This window comes from Nerophis lumbriciformis, linkage group LG18 (assembly GCF_033978685.3).
Source record: "Nerophis lumbriciformis linkage group LG18, RoL_Nlum_v2.1, whole genome shotgun sequence".
NCBI classification, from domain to species: domain Eukaryota; kingdom Metazoa; phylum Chordata; class Actinopteri; order Syngnathiformes; family Syngnathidae; genus Nerophis; species Nerophis lumbriciformis.
The window spans coordinates 17965801-17985701 of NC_084565.2; the positions used below are offsets into that span (position 1 = coordinate 17965801).

At 42.1% G+C, this 19901-nt stretch overlaps 1 protein-coding gene across 1 annotated transcript in view; it reads right to left on the bottom strand.

Annotated features, from left to right (window-relative positions):
• faf1 (Fas (TNFRSF6) associated factor 1) overlaps positions 1-19901 on the bottom strand; it is a 239744-nt gene that overhangs the window by 213297 nt on the left and 6546 nt on the right. The window contains exon 3 of the mRNA XM_061977764.2: positions 6954-7000. Within this exon, the coding sequence (XP_061833748.1) occupies positions 6954-7000 (47 nt within the window). The remainder of the gene's footprint in view (positions 1-6953; positions 7001-19901) is intronic.

The window sequence follows — 19901 nt, forward strand, 5'->3', positions numbered from 1 at the left end:
CTCTTAATTTAGTTCTTTGAAAATTATCGCATTAAAAGTACAATTTATAAAACAACAATGCAATACAAATTTGAATTTTGCTCATAGCAAGATGCAATGTATGCAGTGTAATTTCAAACTAATAGTTGTATTGATTAGTTTCTGTAAAAAGTTGGGTGAAAATAAGATGAAAAAATCTTGAATCAAAATTTTTTGTGAGAAAATCAGAGATTTTAATTTTAGGCCATATCACCAAGGCCAAACAGCGGATCTTGAAAAAACACTAAATAAACACAGCAGTTAAACCTCATACAAAAACAAGACAGTTACTCGTACACAAAGAACAAAATAGAAAAAGACAAGAAATGCAATTTAATTTACAAAATATATACAATATATGTACAGTGGGACAAAAAAGTATTAAATCAGTCACCAATTGTGCAAGTTCTCGCACTTAAAAAGATGAGAGAGGCCTGCAATTTTGATCTTAGGTATACATCAACTATGAGAGACAAAATGAGAAAAAAACATCCAGAAAATCACATTGTGTGATTTTTAAATAATTATTTTGCAAATGATGGTGGAAAATAAGCATTTGGTCAATAACAAAAGTTAATCTCAATTATATACCCTTTGTTGGCAATGACAGAGGTCAAAAGTTTTCTGTAAGTCTTCACAAGGTATCCCACACTGTTGCTGGTATTTTGGCCAATTTCTCCATGCAGATCTCTCTAGAGCAGTGATGTTTTGGGACTTTTGGACTTTCAACTCCCTCCAACAATTTTCTATGGGGTTGAGATCTGGAGACTGGCTAGGCCACTCCAGGACCTTGAAATGCTTCTTACGAAGCCACTCCTTCTTTGCCCAGGCGGTGTGTTTGGGATCATTGTCATGGTGAAAGACCCAGCCACGTTTCATCTTCAATGCCCTTGCTGATGGAAGGAGGTTTTCACTCAAAATCTCACGACACATGGCCTCATTCATTCTTTCCTTTACACGGGTCAGTCGTCCTGGTGCCTTTGCAGAAAAACAGCCCCAAAACATGATGTTTCCACCCCCATGCTTCACAGTAGGTGTGGTGTTCTTTGGATGCAACTCAGCATTCCTTCTCCTCCAAACACCACAAGTAGAGTTTTAACCAAAAAGTTATATTTTGGTTTAATCTGACCATATGACATTATCCTAATACTCTTCTTGACCATCCAAATGCTCTCTAGCAAACTTCAGACGGGCCTGGACATGTACTGGCTTAAGCAGGGGGACACGTCTGTCACTGCAGGATTTGAGTCCCGGCGACGTAGTGTGTTACTGATGGTAGCCTTCATTACTTTGTCCCAGCTCTCTGCAGCTCTTGCACTTGGTTCCACCGTGTGATTCTGGGATTTTTGCTCACCGTTCTAGTGATCATTTTGACCCCACGGGGTGAGATCTTTCGTGGAGCCACAGATTGTTGGAGCTTTTCAGTGGTCTTGTATGTCTTCCACCTAGGGATCTTTCTGTGTGGAGTTTGCATGTTCTCCCCGTGACTGCGTGGGTACTGCGGCTTCATCCCACCTCCAAAGACATGCACCTGGGGATAGGTTGATTGGCAACACTAAATTGGCCCTAGTGTGTGAATGTGAGTGTGAATGTTGTCTGTCTATCTGTGTTGGCCCTGCGATGAGGTGGTGACTTGTCCAGGGTGCACCCCGCCTTTCGCCCGAATGCAGCGGAGATAGGCTCCAGCACCCCCCGCGACCCCAAAAGGGACAAGCGGTAGAAAATGGATGGATGGATGTATGCTCCCACGGTTGATTTCTTCACACCAAGCTGCTTACCTATTGCAGATTCAGTCCTCCCAGCCTGGTGCAGGTCAACAATTTTGTTTCTGGTGTCCATTGACAGCTCTTTAGTCTTGGCCATAGAGTTTGGAATGTGACTGTTTGAGGTTGTGGACAGGTGTTGTTTATACTGTTAACAAGGCCAAACAGGTGCCATTAATACAGGTAACGAGTGGAGCCCAGAGAAGCCTCTTAAAGAAGACGTTACAGGTCTGTAAAAGCCAGAAATCTTGCTTGTTTACAAACAAGCAAGGTGACCTACAGGTGACCAAATACTTATTTTACAGAGAAATTTACCAATTAATTCATTAAAAATCCTATGATGTGATTTCCTGGATTCCTTTTCCTCCATTCTGTCTCTCACAGTTGAAGTGTACCTATGATGAATATTACAGGCCTCTCTCATCTTGATGGATCCTCCATTCTGTCTCTCATAGTTGAAGTAGGGATGTCCCGATCCAGGTTTTTGCACTTCCGATCCGATACCGATATTGTTTTTGCATTTCCGATCCGATACCGACCCTGACCGATACTGGCCTATCCGAGCATGTATTAAAGTTTAAAGTTATTTAGCCTACTTAGTTGTCAGAATCATGTTGAAAAGGGTTTTAGTACTCTTGATAACAACTAGCCAGCTGAATTAGGGGAGTTTGAATAATACACAATGGTTGGTAACAAGAAACTGACCTGTTTATTCAAGGATAAACACAAAATAGACAAAATTATACATGACAAACAGAAATAGCATCATTGAACTAGGGCTGGGCGATATGGCCTTTTTTTAATATTGCGATATTTTAAGGCCATATTGCGATACACAATATATATCTCGATATTTTGCCTTAGCCTTGAATGAACACTTGATGCACATAATCACAGCAGTATGATGATTCTATGTGTTTTGATTGATTGATTGAGACTTTTATTAGTAGGTTGCACAGTGAAGTACATATTCCGTACAATTGACCACTAAATGGTAACACCCCAATAAGTTTTTCAACTTGTTTAAGTCGGGGTCCACTTAAATTGATTCATGATACAGATATATACTATCAGATATATACTATCATCATAATACAGTCATCACACAAGATAATCACATTGAATTATTTACATTATTTATAATCCAGGGTGTGGATTAAGTGTCAAAAAGACAGCCAAAAGAGTTTGATATGCGAGCACCTTAGAGGGAGCGTTGCTCGCACGGCTGCGCTAGCATCACAGCTAACGTTAGCCATGCTGCTACCTCTCTGCTGGGAGAGGACGTATACGTATGTGACGTATGACGTGACAGTATGTGACGTGTGTAAGAAGGTGCGCTTGTCTGTCTGTCTGTGAGAGGGAGACACAGGAAAGTGTGAGAAGAGCCTGTCGTGTAATGCCAGCAGCTAAAAGCAACTGCGTGACAATTGTGGATGTGTTGAAGGTGTGCTGGAAAATGCGGAACGGAACTTACGGAGCAGCAGAAAAGTGGAATGTATTATTTAAATTGGTGCGTTGGAAAACACGGACCGGAGTTTTTTTTTAAAACTGGATCTGGATCGGCATTTTCCCATGCCTTGCCGATACGCAATTTTTGGCAAATATTGGCAGCCGATCCGATCCAAATATCGGATCGGGACATCCCTAAGTTGAAGTGTACCTATGATGAATATTACAGGCCTCTCTCATCTTGATGGATGGATGGATGGATGGATGGATAGATGGATAGATGGATAGATAGATAGATAGAACTTTATTGATTCCTTCAGGAGAGTTCCCTCAAGAAAATTCAAATTCCAGCAGCAGTGTACAGAATTGAGATCAAATTTAAAAAGTAAACAGTCAACAATGGGGGTATAAATAGAAATAAAATAGACAATATTACAATAACAATAAAACTAAACAATAACAATTTTACAGTAAGAATAAGAATATAACAAGAGAAACTAGGCAGTAGTGACCATGTTGTGAAAATGTATTGCACTGTTGTTGCACTTTTAATTGCACTGTTTTTTGTAGCAGTTTATTTCAGTATTGTTATTGTTTTGCATCCCCTGTCATCCTAGTACCCCCCCCTGCCCCCAGAGAGAAGATGTACTGTCTGATGGCGTGTGGGACAAAGGAGTTTTTGAGTCTATTAGTCCTGCAGTTGGGATGAAGCAGTCTAGCACTGAACAGGCTCCTCTGGCTACTGATAACGGTATGCAGAGGGTGACTGGCATCATCCATGATGCTCACTAGTTTTTCCATAGTCCTCTTCTCTGCCACCGTCACCAGTGAGTCCAGTTTTATTCCGATAGTAGAGCTGGCCCGCCTGATCAGTTTCTCCAGTCTGGAGCTGTCCTTCTTAGATGTACTGCCCCCCCAGCACATTACGATGTAGAACACAACACTGGCAACCACAGTCTGGTAGTACATCCACGAGTTTTTTGCAAATGTTGAAGGAGCGCAGCCTGCTCTGTCCTTTAAGTGGAAGAACTTGCACAATTGGTGGCTGACTAAATACTTTGTTTGCCCCACTGTATATATACAATAATGAGGATGAGTTAGATCACCTCGACTTAGTCATTTGAAAAGTAGCTCGCTTGCTGAAAAAGTATGGGCACCTGTGCTATAGACCAATGCCTGAAACCTGGAAGTGCCCTCGGTCTCGTGATTGACAATACATCCATCCATTTTCTACCGCTTGTCCCTTTCGGGGTCGTGAGGGGTGCTGGAGCCTATCTCAGCTGCACATTACGCTTCAATTATACCGGCTTCACTATATATTTTTTAATTTTTAAAACATTCTACATATTATGTCCTAAATTAAGTGTTAAATTAAGTCTTATTTGTATCTTATATTATATGTCTTAGAGTGCAGTATTTGTTTTACGTTTCATTACTGTATAAAGTTGTGGCAATCAATTTCTGGGTCACCGTTGAACATTGCCAACAACACAGCGGCTCATCTTGGCGCTACTGTATCTTCACTTCGACAATTCAGTTGACCAACTTTTTACATGACAACTTTTTGATGCGCTTAATTTTCGACCCTTGCCTCATTAATAACACATCTTTACATTGGTTAGCCTTTGACGGAAGCCATATCAATGTAGGAGACGCGAGACGGACTAGAATCAATGTCACTTGGAGCGCCTTTATTGCTAACCAGACTGTTCTTAGCTCTCAGCAGCTGTCAATATGAAGTGGAGATTAACTCTGTTGCTCCAGATACACTTAATCTTAGACGTCAATAACACAGCTTTGAGATGATCGATGTGGAATGAAAACGGCGGACACACAATGCTAGTATTGCAGCTTATAGTTGCAGCTGCAAAAATCAAGTTGACAGGGTTTAAAAACTTAAAAGTATTTCCATTGATGGGACATTATTTCCACATCATGGCTGTGTTGGTGGCCTGGCGACGGCTTGGAGGATTCTCAGACTACCGGTGTGTACTGTTAGCTACAGTAGAATTTATTCAAGGATACTATACTGGGTAAACTAATGTAAGGGTAGCTATATGGGTGTTATTTCATGTCTAGAGGACTATGATAATTTTCCGGATTTTAAAGGATGTAAACTTTTTTTATGCTCAAACTAACATTCGATTCATCAATACTATTCCTTGGGGATGTAACAATATAAAAATTTCACAGTACGATACCACGGTACTAAGGCCACGGTACAATATTATTGTGATACATGTCAAAAAAAAAAAAAAGACTTAAAATGCCATCGTGTATAAAATGAAGTGGCAGGAATGTTTAGGATAAACACACTGTAATTGAACACAAACATATTGCCAAAATGGTCTAATCATATTTATTACTACAAATAAGTATTTTTAAATGCAAAAAATTGTGTCTCTCAACTTTTACTTTCTAATTCCTCTACAGTGGACATTTTTATATCCGTTTGGAAAATATAGTTTCTCAGAAAAGTTTACTAAGGTTTTAACTTTTAATAATGTAAATACTTCACAAATTTACCTTCGCTGGTTTTATCTTTTCCGGGTGATGGTAGCTCATCATGTGTGCAGCCGTTGCTTTCCCTCAGTACGGTGCGCATTGACAGAGTCTGTTTTGGCTTGGAACACTCCAGACAAACGTGGCACACTTTATTACCTCCGCCACAGAGGTTATGTTTTCATCAAGGTTGGTTTGTCTGTTTGTTAACAACATAACTCAAATAGTAATTTTGAAAAAGAAAGTCCTCTTATTGATTACGAAGTGGAATCCACTTTACTTCCTGCTTCCGCTCCCTCTCTTCTCCGGCGCTCCACACCCCCACATTGAGTCCTGCGCTCCACAGAAGATTCTGGGAGATGTAGCTTATTTTCAGAACCACCAAAGCAAAACTGCCAAATAAAAACTACACTCACCAGGTTTTCGTTTGACATTGTCACGCGTCACTGCAATATTGCGAAGATTTTGAAACCGTAATACCGCGGTATTAAGAAAACCATTCCAGCCCTACAAATCTTACTTTGCGGTCAGGCCTGGAACCAATTGGCCACAATAAACAAGAGACGACTGTACTATTCAGTGCACAAGTGATACTTTGTTAACTGCAAAATGCAGTTTTGCTGACAGGCAAAATAAAGAAAGAACTTTGGGTGGTAAAAAGTTGTTCTATTTACACTCAAAAATGATACCAAAATAAAACCGAAAACAATGGTCTAAAGACTTAGGTACGGACTGTACCATGGATTACTTGTCCCATTGCACCCCTACTGGCTACTGCTGAGGTGAACAAAAGTGTGAATGTTTAAAAATGTGCATGTTTAAAAATGAACTTTAATGTGCAACTGAAGCTGAAGCTGAGGGCAAAACAGTTTGCTGAAAAATAGAGAAACATTACCCTGCAAGTAGCAGCAGCATAACTATAAAGACTTATAATAATTATGTTTGACCTTCTAGTATTGAAATGTTTTGTGTTATCCTTCTGCATATCTTTGTCTCATATCAGTCATTAGTACCTCATGTGCTCACTCGGTTAGGAACTGTGCAAATGCCTCTCGTATATCTCCATGACAACACTGCTTTTCATGTTTAATTGTGAAGCCCTTTGAAAAGATGACAATAGCCCATGGCCAAATTGTTTCCTGCACCACACATTATCATGTGCTTTTTTAAATTTAGATGTTCTGTCTTTCTCTGTGACACAGTAAGAGTGAGGAATCTTACCTTTGCATGATGCCATTCTCCTGTGGTATGACTCCATTGATGGCTGCCTGTGATGATAAATGTAGAGTAATTACAAACATTACTGACTCCTGTCCCTACTGTACTACATCTAATCTCCAAAGTGAAAATATAAATTACCATGTAATGACCCAAATATAACACTGAATATAATCTTTTTCCAGGACCTGTTTCATTGATCACAGTTATCATAAAATCAGCATCATGAGGTAGTTTCCTAACTTGCCCAACCATTGAGACACTTTTTCAATTGTGTCTACTATAAGTGGCAGCTGGATCTTCACATGTCACGATAACTAAATAGATCACAATACATTATTTGACATGAATGATAAAGAACCATATCAAAAGTCAAATGCAGAGAATAATTTCGCCACACCTAGTGTGTGTGTGACAACATGGTACTTTAACTTTAAAACACGTTACAAAAGCTCCTAATTTGGGTGCTGAAGTATGCGGAAACATATTGCGTAATTTCTGATTGTATTATTTTGTCAAAACTATTATTAATCTATTTGCTAATTTACTGTTAATAGCTGCTTACTGTTGGTTCTATCCACCAGTTCTATGGTATGGTTCTATCGACACTTCTGTTGAAATGTACTAAAAACGTACTTGTCTGTTTGGCTACTTTACATAAGTTGTGGGTGATACTTACAAATTTGGTTATCACTTAAGGATGTGCCGATCAATTAATGCCTTTTAATGCCGATCACAAACACAGATGCTCTCTGGCTGACAAGAGGCCAGGAGCCAATTTGTGTCTCTATACACAGTGTGGAGACGCTCCCCTAAACTAATAATAATCACCTCGATTAAGGCAAATAAACTGCATTTCTTTGTATCTTAAATATCATTATCATGTATTATCATCATTGAAAGACAGGCTAAACATGTTACACACCAAGAGAAATCCAGTAACATGAACTTGAAACACCACAAAGAAATCTGTGCTTAGTTAGAGATAGGATATTATAACAACCAGTGTTTGTAATGATGGTGTTAACGCCATTACTTTTACGAGTAATGAGTAATCTAACAAATTACTTTTATGTATGTTACAATGTTGTCTGTCTATCTGTGTTGGCCCTGCGATGAGGTGGCTACTTGTTCAGGGGTGTACCCCGCCTTCTCTTGAATCTCCAAGTCAAATTAAAAAAATAAAAATAAAATAAAATACACTTTGTCTGCGATCAAATTTTTGCACTTCAATACAAATCACAACCAAAAGCAATTAAATAGGTTTGGTCTCTGTAAACGAGAGGCTGGGTGCCCTCAAATATACACCACCAAAAAAAATACATAAAATGGCTAAATAAATTATTGACAAACAAAGTTCCACTTCAATATTGAACATGTAGGCAGAGGTGGATTACTTAGCGTAGAAGTTAGGACTTTTTAAAACAAAAGTGCAGAGTAATATTATAAACACTACAGTATAAGCAGATGTATTAAAAAGTCATATGCCAAAGAACTTAAGTCCGGCAAATTCCGAGCGAGGAAACACCATCATGATCATCATCGGGGTTTTGTTTGAGCTGGCCATATTCACTAAACGCGAAGTGAGTGTGGACTGTCAGGTGGTTGTGCAACGCAGAGGCCGCCGTAGTGTTTGTTAAGATGGCAGGTTTTTTTTGCCGTTTGTCCATGAATTGGTGCAATCGTATGTGCGCAATATACTGTATATTTCGGACTACAAGGCGCACTTAAAACTATTTAATTTTCTCAAAAGTCAGCAGTGCGCCTTAATGTACGGAATAATTGTGGTTGTGCTTACTGACTTTGAAGCAATTTTATTTGTTGCTTAGTGTAAAGGGCCGGCGTGGCTCGGTTGGTAAAGTGGCTGTGCCAGCAACTTGAGGGTTCCAGGTTTGGTCCCCGCTTCTGCCATCCTAGTCACTGCCGTTGGGTCCTTGGACAAGATACTGCTCCCAGTGCCACCCACACTGGTTTAAATGTAACTTAGATAATGGGTTTCACTATGTTAAGCGCTTTGAGTCACCAGAGAAAAGCGCTATATAAAAATAATTCACTTCACACTTCACATAAGTGTGACAAGTAGATGGCAGTGACACATAAGATATACGTGTTGACTGAAGGTTTACGCCTGTTGTTCAATAAGTCTAATCTTTTAGCAAGTACAGGTTAGCAAGTAAGCCCAAACCTTCAATGTTTCATTAAGAATATAGAACATTACACAGCGTTAAAAAAATCTGTCAAAATGTTTTACTCCGACTTTGGTGCGTGCGTGCGCTACTGCAGTCAGATGGGCTGCTCTTCAACATACGGCTATTATTATGGTGTGTGTATACAAGGACCCCAGAATGGCACCCATTAAGAGACATTATCTGGCATTTAGTTGTGTCCTATTATGCAAAACTAACTTTTCTTACCTATTGGTTCCTGCTGTTGTGTATTTAGGATCTGCATAAGTCCCGAAATTGTGTGCGTGTCCGTCATTCTAGCTCACACCATCGTAATAAGTTTCTTTTTCTCTATCCTCTTGTTGAGCATTCATCCTCTGCTTTTGCCGTTTCTAAAATAAAGTAGCATACAGTTCTAACTTTTATCTGTCAGTACTAACGCTGGCAGCGCTAAAAACTACCATTACAACAAAGATTACGGTGAGATGACGCTGTTGAAGTGGAGCAATACGATTTTGTATTTGTTTGTTTCTTGGAAGGACAATGTGCAGTTACATTAAGCAGATGACTGCACCAGATTTAGCACCATGCTCATTTCCATCTGTAGTCCTTTTATGGCGCATTTAACTTCCACAATTAAAATTACACAGGATTAAAAATACACAACAAAATTAAAATTACATAATGATAAGCAATTTAAAATACAAATACAATACATAGAGGGTATGCGAGTTACAAATCAGTGGGCCGTCAAGTTACAGTATTTTAGCAGCTTCATTTAAAGTGCAGAAGTATATACAGTGCAGCAGTTTTTATTAAAGTCCACACAACACAGCATACAGTAGCCATCAGATGGTACTCATAAGGGTACCTTTCAATAGTCAAATACTCCATTGGTACTGCATACGTAAACAAGATTGCGATGTTAAAAGTTTAGACCGGTACTCTGTTGGCCATCAGCCCGCTCCCGCTAGGGTATCATCTGATGGTCAACTACCTTCAATATGATCAGGACTGGGGTCTTATAAGCCAGTCTTTGACTGCCTGTGAGGAACTGTGAAAACTTGTGTTGTTCTTTAGATTGTCCGGAAGCCCGTTCCATTCTTTGATGGCTTGGTAAACGTAATTAAGACCGCCCACAAAACGGCGCATCGTTATGTTATGTAGACCACAAGGAAGTATTTTAAATGTAGAAAACAAAATCATAATATGACCCCTTTAAAGTGCCTTATAATCAGGAGCAGCACGGTGAAGAGGGGTTAGTGCATCTGCCTCATAATACGAAGGTCCTGGGTTCAATCCTGCGCTCGGGATCTTTCTGTGTGGAGTTTGCATGTTCTACCCGTGACTGCGTGGGTTCCCTCCGGGTACTCCGGCTTCCTCCCACCTCCAAAGACATGCACCTGGGGATAGGTTGATTGGCAAAACCAAATTGGCCCTAGTGTGTGAATGTGAGTGTGAATGTTGTCTGTCTATCTGTGTTGGCCCTGCGATGAGGTGGCGACTTGTCCAGGGTGTACCCCGACTTCCGCCCGAATGCAGCTGAGATAGGCTCCAGCACTCCCGCGACCCCGAACGGGACAAGCGGTAGAAAATGGATGGATGGATTAGGAGCACCTTTTGTATGAAAAAAGGCCTATGGTTCGAAAAATATGGTTTGTACATTTATAATTTATGTGCTCATTTTTTGTTTTTGTGTGTTGCGTTTGGCTTTTTTGGCTGTATGAAGAAAAACGGCACTGCTGAGGTGGCAACAGTTTGCATCAGCTCTGTACTCTTTAATGTCTCTTTCATCATTTTTCAATTGGGCTATCTACTGTGTGCAAATAATTTCCCCTGTGTATCAATAACGTTTGTCGAACTCTAATAACAGACAATAAGGAACTAGTTAAAATATTTTGTGGATATTGTTGAACTGTCAATCACAAACACCATAAATTAATTGAAAAATGTACTGTTGATACATGTGATTAACATCACTGATTACTAGTCACTGCAGACTTTATGTGAGCCAACAAACATAATAAAACATCACATACTGACTAAGGTCTGCTGTCATTAGGATGCCCACTGATAGAATCTTGTTATAGTCCCATTTAGATGAAAAATTACTCATAATCCTTGGAACCAAGCATCTTTTCGTGTTGTTCTCGCCATTACCGGGTATAAACCGGGGCTGTCAAATTGTACCAACTTACTATCCAAGTGAAAGGCATGGTTTATGATCTACAATAAAGTGTGACAAGCAAGTAAACAAGGAAGCAACTCATCAATTGATCATGTCAACATTGGCACGCAAGCTCGTGATCATGGTGCCGCTATAAATAGTTTGTCTGCGGTAGCACGAGGGATGTCACGGTATGAAAATTTCTTATCACGGTTATTGTGACCAAAATGATCACGGTTATTATTATCACGGTATTTTTAAACGCGCTCAAATTTTCAAAAAGTACAAACCCCGTCTCCATATGATTTGGGAAATGGTGTTAATTGTAAATATAAACGGAATACAATGATTTGCAAATCCTTTTCAACCCATATTCAATTGAATGCACTACAAAGACAAGATATTTGATGTTCAAACTCAAAAACTTTATTATTTTTTTTGCAAATAATAATTAACTTAGAATTTCATGGCTGCAACACGTGCCAAAGTAGTTGGGAAAGGGCATGTTCACCACTGTGTTACATCACCTTTTCTTTTAACAACACTCAATAAACGATTGGGAACTGAGGAAACTAATTGTTGAAGCTTTGAAAGTGGAATTCTTTCCCATTCTTGTTTTATGTAGAGCTTCAGTCGTTCAACAGTCCGGGGTCTCCGCTGTCGTATTTTACGCTTCATAATGCGCCACACATTTTCGATGGGAGACAGGTCTGGACTGCAGGTAGGCCAGGAAAGTACCCGCACTCTTTTTTTACGAAGCCATGCTGTTGTAACACGTGCTGAATGTGGCTTGGCATTGTCTTGCTGAAATAAGCAGGGGCGTCCATGAAAAAGACGGCGCTTAGATAGCAGCATATGTTGTTCCAAAACCTGTATGTACCTTTCAGCATTAATGGTGCCTTCACAAATGTGTAAGTTACCCATGCCTTGGGCACTAATGCACCCCCATACCATCACAGATGCTGGCTTTTGAACTTTGCGTCGATAACAGTCTGGATGGTTCGCTTCCCCTTTGGTCCGGATGACACGATGTCGAATATTTCCAAAAACTATTTGAAATGTGGACTCGTCAGACCACAGAACACTTTTCCACTTTGCATGAGTCCATCTTAGATGATCTCGGGCCCAGAGAAGCCGGCGGCGTTTCTGGATGTTGTTGATAAATGGCTTTCGCTTTGCATAAAAGAGATTTAACTTGCACTTACAGATGTAGCGACAAACTGTATTTAGTGACAGTGGTTTTCTGAAGTGTTCCTGAGCCCATGTGGTGATATCTTTTAGAGATTGATGTCGGTTTTTCCATACAGTGCCGTCTGAGGGATCGAAGGTCACGGTCATTCAATGTTGGTTTCCGGCCATGCTGCTTACGTGGAGTAATTTCTCCAGATTCTCTGAACCTTTTGATGATATTATGAACCGTAGATGTTGAAATCCCTAAATTTCTTGCAATTGCACTTTGAGAAACGTTGTTCTTAAAGGGTAACATTATCACCAGACCTATGTAAGCGTCAATATATACCTTGATGTTGCAGAAAAAAGACCATATATTTTTTTAACCGATTTCCGAACTCTAAATGGGTGAATTTTGGCGAATTAAACGCCTTTCTATTATTCGCTCTCGGAGCGATGACGTCACGTTGTGATGTCACATCGGGAAGCAATCCGCCATTTTCTCACTTTCGTCGGTGTGTTGTCGGAGGGTGTAACAACACGAACATGGACGGATTCAAGTTGCACCAGTGGCCCAAAGATGCGAAAGTGGCAAGAAATTGGACGAAATTTGTTCAAAATACGAGGCTGTGAGGAAAGCCAACGAAATGGTCAGTCGTTTGTTCCGCACACTTTACCGACGAAAGCTATGCTACGACAGAGATGGCAAGAATGTGTGGATATCCTGCGACACTCAAAGCAGATGCTGACATCAACTCCAAAACTGGACAGATCAGCTTTCAGGAAAAGAGAGCGGATGAGGGTATGTCTACAGAATATATTAATTGATGAAAACTTTATTCATTACTCGTGGTTTTACGTAAATTATTATACATAAACTGTGTTTACCAATAATTTAGCTTAAAATTTTTTATTTTTTTCAATCATTCGAGTACATTCGGGTAGTCTTGTGTAATGCAGTATTTTGTGTATATTTAGGTATGGTTAACCTGAGTGCTGAAATCGTGGAAAAATATATGTTCTTAGCGCGCCTGAAATGGGCTGTCTGCACTCTCAAAGTGCATGTTGTTGCCAAATGTATTTCATATGGAAATACATTTGGCAACAACATTGTAGCCAAGCCAATGTTCCTAGGAGCTATGTTGTCCGGGGGCTTCCATGCCCCCTGGTAGGGTCTCCCAAGACAAACAGGTCCTAGGTGAGGGATCAGACAAAGAGCAGCTCGAAGACTTCTATGGAAATGCAAGAACCGAGACTCAGATTTCCCTCGCCCGGACGCGGGTCACCGGGGCCCCCCTCCGGAGCCAGGCCCGGAGTTGGGGCACGATGGCGAGCGCCTGGTGGCCGGGCCTGTCCCCATGGGGCCCGGCCGGGCACAGCCCGAAGAGGCAACGTGGGTCCCCCCTCCAATGGGCTCACCACCCATAGCAGGGGCCATAGAGGTCGGGTGCAATGTGAGCTGGGCGGTAGCCGAAGGCAGGGCACTTGGCGGTCCGATCCTCGGCTACAGAAGCTAGCTCTTGGGACGTGGAACGTCACCTCGCTGGGGGGGAAGGAGCCTGAGCTAGTGCGCGAGGTAGAGAAGTTCCGGTTGGATATAGTCGGACTCACCTCGACGCACAGCAAGGGCTCTGGAACCAGTTCTCTCGAGAGGGGCTGGACTCTCTTCCACTCTGGCGTTGCCAGCAGTGAGAGGCGACGGGCTGGGGTGGCAATTCTTGTTGCCCCCCGGCTCAGAGCCTGCATGTTGGAGTTCAACCCGGTGGACGAGAGGGTAGCTTCCCTCCGCCTTCGGGTGGGGGGACGGGTCCTGACTGTTGTTTGCGCTTACGCGCCAAACGGCAGCTCAGAGTACCCACCCTTTTTGGATTCACTCGAGGGAGTACTTGAGAGTGCTCCCCCGGGTGATTCCCTCGTTCTACTGGGGGACTTCAACGCTCATATTGGCAACGACAGTGAAACCTGGAGAGGCGTGATTGGGAAGAATGGCCGCCCGGATCTGAACCCAAGTGGTGTTTTGTTATTGGACTTTTGTGCCCGTCACGGATTGTCCATAACGAACACCATGTTCAAGCATAAGGGTGTCCATATGTGCACTTGGCACCAGGACACCCTAGGCCGCAGTTCTATGATCGACTTTGTAGTTGTGTCATCGGATTTGCGGCCTCATGTTTTGGACACTCGGGTGAAGAGAGGGGCGGAGCTTTCTACCGATCACCACCTGGTGGTGAGTTGGCTGCGATGGTGGGGGAGGATGCCGGACAGACCTGGCAGGCCCAAACGCATTGTGAGGGTTTGCTGGGAACGTCTGGCAGAGTCTCCTGTCAGAGAGAGTTTCAATTCCCACCTCCGGAAGAACTTTGAACATGTCACGAGGGAGGTGCTGGACATTGAGTCCGAGTGGACCATGTTCCGCACCTCTATTGTCGAGGCGGCTGATTGGAGCTGTGGCCGCAAGGTAGTTGGTGCCTGTCGTGGCGGTAATCCTAGAACCCGTTGGTGGACACCGGCGGTGAGGGATGCCGTCAAGCTGAAGAAGGAGTCCTATCGGGTTCTTTTGGCTCATGGGACTCCTGAGGCAGCGGACAGGTACCGACAGGCCAAGCGGTGTGCGGCTTCAGCGGTCGCGGAGGCAAAAACTCGGACATGGGAGGAGTTCGGGGAAGCCATGGAAAACGACTTCCGGACGGCTTCGAAGCGATTCTGGACCACCATCCACCGCCTCAGGAAGGGGAAGCAGTGCAGTGCCAACACCGTGTATGGTGCGGATGGTGTTCTGCTGACCTCGACTGCGGAAGTTGTGGATCGGTGGAGGGAATACTTCGAAGACCTCCTCAATCCCACCAACACGTCTTCCTATGAGGAAGCAGTGCCTGAGGAATCTGTGGTGGGCTCTCCTATTTCTGGGGCTGAGGTTGCTGAGGTAGTTAAAAAGCTCCTCGGTGGCAAGGCCCCGGGGGTGGATGAGATCCGCCCGGAGTTCCTTAAGGCTCTGGATGCTGTAGGGCTGTCTTGGTTGACAAGACTCTGCAGCATCGCGTGGACATCGGGGGCAGTACCTCTGGATTGGCAGACCGGGGTGGTGGTTCCTCTCTTTAAAAAGGGGAACCGGAGGGTGTGTTCTAACTATCGTGGGATCACACTCCTTAGCCTTCCCGGTAAGGTCTATTCAGGTGTACTGGAGAGGAGGCTACGCCGGATAGTCGAACCTCGGATTCAGGAGGAACAGTGTGGTTTTCGTCCTGGTCGTGGAACTGTGGACCAGCTCTATACTCTCGGCAGGGTCCTTGAGGGTGCATGGGAGTTTGCCCAACCAGTCTACATGTGCTTTGTGGACTTGGAGAAGGCATTCGACCGTGTCCCTCGGGAAGTCCTGTGGGGAGTGCTCAGAGAGTATGGGGTTTCGGACTGTCTGATTGTGGCGGTCCGCTCCCTGTATGATCAGTGTCAGAGCTTGGTTCGCATTGCCGGCAGTAAGTCGGACACGTTTCCGGTGAGGGTTGGACTCCGCCAAGGCTGCCCTTTGTCACCGATTCTGTTCATAACTTTTATGGACAGAATTTCTAGGCGCAGTCAAGGCGTTGAGGGGATCCGGTTTGGTGGCTGCAGGATTAGGTCTCTGCTTTTTGCAGATGATTTGGTCCTGATGGCTTCATCTGGCCAGGATCTTCAGCTCTCACTGGATCGGTTCGCAGCTGAGTGTGAAGCGACTGGGATGAGAATCAGCACCTCCAAGTCCGAGTCCATGGTTCTCGCCCGGAAAAGGGTGGAGTGCCATCTCCGGGTTGGGGAGGAGATCTTGCCCCAAGTGGAGGAGTTCAAGTACCTCGGAGTCTTGTTCACGAGTGAGGGAAGAGTGGATCGTGAGATCGACAGGCGGATCGGTGCGGCGTCTTCAGTAATGCGGACGCTGTATCGATCCGTTGTGGTGAAGAAGGAGCTGAGCCGGAAGGCAAAGCTCTCAATTTACCGGTCGATCTACGTTCCCATCCTCACCTATGGTCATGAGCTTTGGGTTATGACCGAAAGGACAAGATCACGGGTACAAGCGGCCGAAATGAGTTTCCTCCGCCGGGTGGCGGGGCTCTCCCTTAGAGATAGGGTGAGAAGCTCTGTCATCCGGGGGGAGCTCAAAGTAAAGCCGCTGCTCCTCCGCATCGAGAGGAGCCAGATGAGGTGGTTCGGGCATCTGGTCAGGATGCCACCCGAGCGCCTCCCTAAGGAGGTGTTTAGGGCATGTCCGACCGGTAGGAGGCCACGAGGAAGACCCAGGACACGTTGGGAAGACTATGTCTCCCGGCTGGCCTGGGAACGCCTCGGGATCCCCCGGGAGGAGCTGGACGAAGTGGCTGGGGAGAGGGAAGTCTGGGCTTCCCTGCTTAGGCTGCTGCCCCCGCGACCCGACCTCGGATAAGCGGAAGAAGATGGATGGATGGATATTTCATATGCTGTAAACCTAGTTCATAGTTGTTAGTTTCCTTTAACGCCAAACAAACACATACCGATCGTTGGTTAGAAGGCGATCGCCGAATTCGTCCTCGCTTTCTCTCATGTCGCTGGCTGTCGTGTCGTTTTCGTCGGTTTCGCTTGCATACGGTTCAAACCGATATGGCTCAATAGCTTCAGTTTATTCTTCAAATTCGTTTTCGCTACCTGCCTCCACACTACAACCATCCGTTTCAATACATGCGTAATCTGTTGAATCGCTTAAGCCGCTGAAATCCGAGTCTGAATCCGAGCTAATGTCGCTATACCTTGCTGTTCTTTCCGCCATGTTTGTTTGTATTGGCATCACTGTGTAACGTCACAGGAAAATGGACGGGTGTATATAACGATGGTTAAAATCAGGCACTTTGAAGCTTTTTTTAGGGATATTGCGTGATGGGTAACATTTTGAAAAAAACTTCGAAAAATAAAATAAGCCACTGGGAACTGATTTTTAATGGTTTTAACCCTTCTGAAATTGTGATAATGTTCCCTTTTAAACTGCTTGACTATTTGCTCACGCAGTTATGGACAAAGGGGTGTACCTTGCGCCATCCTTTCTTCTGTTTTTATACCCAATCATGGCACTCACTTGTTCCCAATTAGCCTGCACACCTGTGGGATGTTCCAAATAAGTGTTTGATGAGCATTCCTCAACTTTATCAGTATTTATTGCCACCTTTCCCAACTTCTTTGTCAGGTGTTGCTGGCATCAAATTCTAAAGTTAATGATTATTTACAACAACAAAAAAAGGTTTATCAGTTTGAACATCAAATATGTTGTCTTTGTAGCGTATTCAACTGAATATGGGTTGAAAATGATTTGCAAATCATTGTATTCCGTTTATATTTACATCTAACACAATTTCCCAACTCATATGGAAATGGGGTTTGTATTTATATTGAAATTTTAATCAAAATGATTTCCTTTGTCGAAGAAACATTATTGTAGATAAAAACACTGTTTCATGGACCTCAAGTAGAAATTGAATGTGCATATGAAAGCAACACAAGCATTATAAACAAAGTAATATGGCAGAAACAACATTATAACATACATTGATAAAATAAATGTGAAAATTGTACAAGATAGCACATTATGGACATATCCATCCATCCATCCATTTTCTACCGCTTGTCCCTTTTGGGGTAGCGGGGGGTATAGATGTGACTGCACTTTTTGTCCATTAAGATAAAACTAGTGTTCATGTATGATATCTAGTCTTATACATTGGGCTGCACGATTATGGCCAAAATAATAATTATGTTTGAATCAATATTGAAATCACAATTATTGATTATGTTAGGTAAAACAGAGTTGGGGTGGGGTGTGAACGAGATGCCATTGTGTAATTTGTAATGTCTATTAAAAAAAGCTATAGATAAATGTTACCCATTTATTTAAAGACAAATATTAGCTTGTATTGTTCATTAATACAAGTATTGTTCATTAATACACCTGCAGACTGCAGGTGTATCTAATTCACAACTCCTCCAACACGAACATTATCGTTTTTGCACTTTTTGGCTTCTTATTAAATAACTTTTGAAACCTATTTTCATGGGCTTTCCTCTTTGTGATGTTAAGTTCCTGTTATGCGCTGTTATACAGTATATGCCTTGAGCTCTTATTTTGAAGGCGCTAAGAGCGGAAGTGATGACACGTTGCGGAGGTTTTTGAAAGAAGGTAAATAAAGTTGCCCTCGTGTAAACTGGAGCCTCCGTGTTTGTTATTTTGTAGTTTCATACAGTATAGGCAACATTTATAAACCCTCGGTTACACTTTTTTAAATAGATTCAATCTTGCACGTGGAAAGTTTAAGTGAGGGCTTTAGTTGCGGCGCATGGACTTAATTTATAAGTAAAGGTAAGATCATAATAACGTTTTTTTTATTAAATGTGCTTTTTTGTGTGCTGCAGTTTGTATGTGTAAAGTTAAAGTTAAGTTAAAGTAGCAATGATTGTCACACACACACTAGGTGTAATGAAATTTGTCGTCTGCATTTGACCCATCCCCTTGTTCACCCCCTGGGAGGTGAGGGGAGCAGTGGGCAGCAGCGGCGCCGCGCCCGGGAATAATTTTTGGTGATTTAACCCCCAATTCCAACCCTTAATGCTGATTGCCAAGCAGGGAAGAATGCTGGTATGAGCTTTTAAACATAACCCGTTAACTGCTGCCAATCAAATGGTGAATAAGATACTCTTTAGGGTTCATATGTTTGTAAATCTGACTGTGATGAAGTCAGTGCCTCACCAGCCATCAACCTCACGTCACTGATATATATACATATATACGTACATACATATATATGTATATACATATATATACATATACGTATATACATATATATATATATACATATACGTATATACATATATATATACATATACGTATATATATACATATACGTATATACATATATATACATATACGTATATATATATACATATACATATATATATATATACATATACATATATATATACATATACGTATATATATATACATATACATATATATATATATATACATATACGTATATACATACATATATATATATATATATATATATATATATATATATATATATATATATATATATATATACACACATATTTACATGTATATATAAACATGCTTGTATTGTCCTTAAACACATTTGACTTGTTAACAAAAACGACTCCTTCATAAATAAATAAATATAAATTATATATATAAATGAGGTAGATCCCTTCGACTTGGTCAATTGAAAAGTAGCTCATCCGCACAAAGAGTGCAGGTGAGGTTATACAACTTATGCAGAAATGGTGCATTTTTTTCTGGCCCTACATGAGCAAGTCAGCATCTGAAATCCCTCACTTTTAAGGGCGAGATTCATACCCACTACTCCTAAATGCAAAGTCATTGGGACACCACTACTTTCACGGAAACGCGTAAAATGTAGGGATGTGGCTAAAATGTAG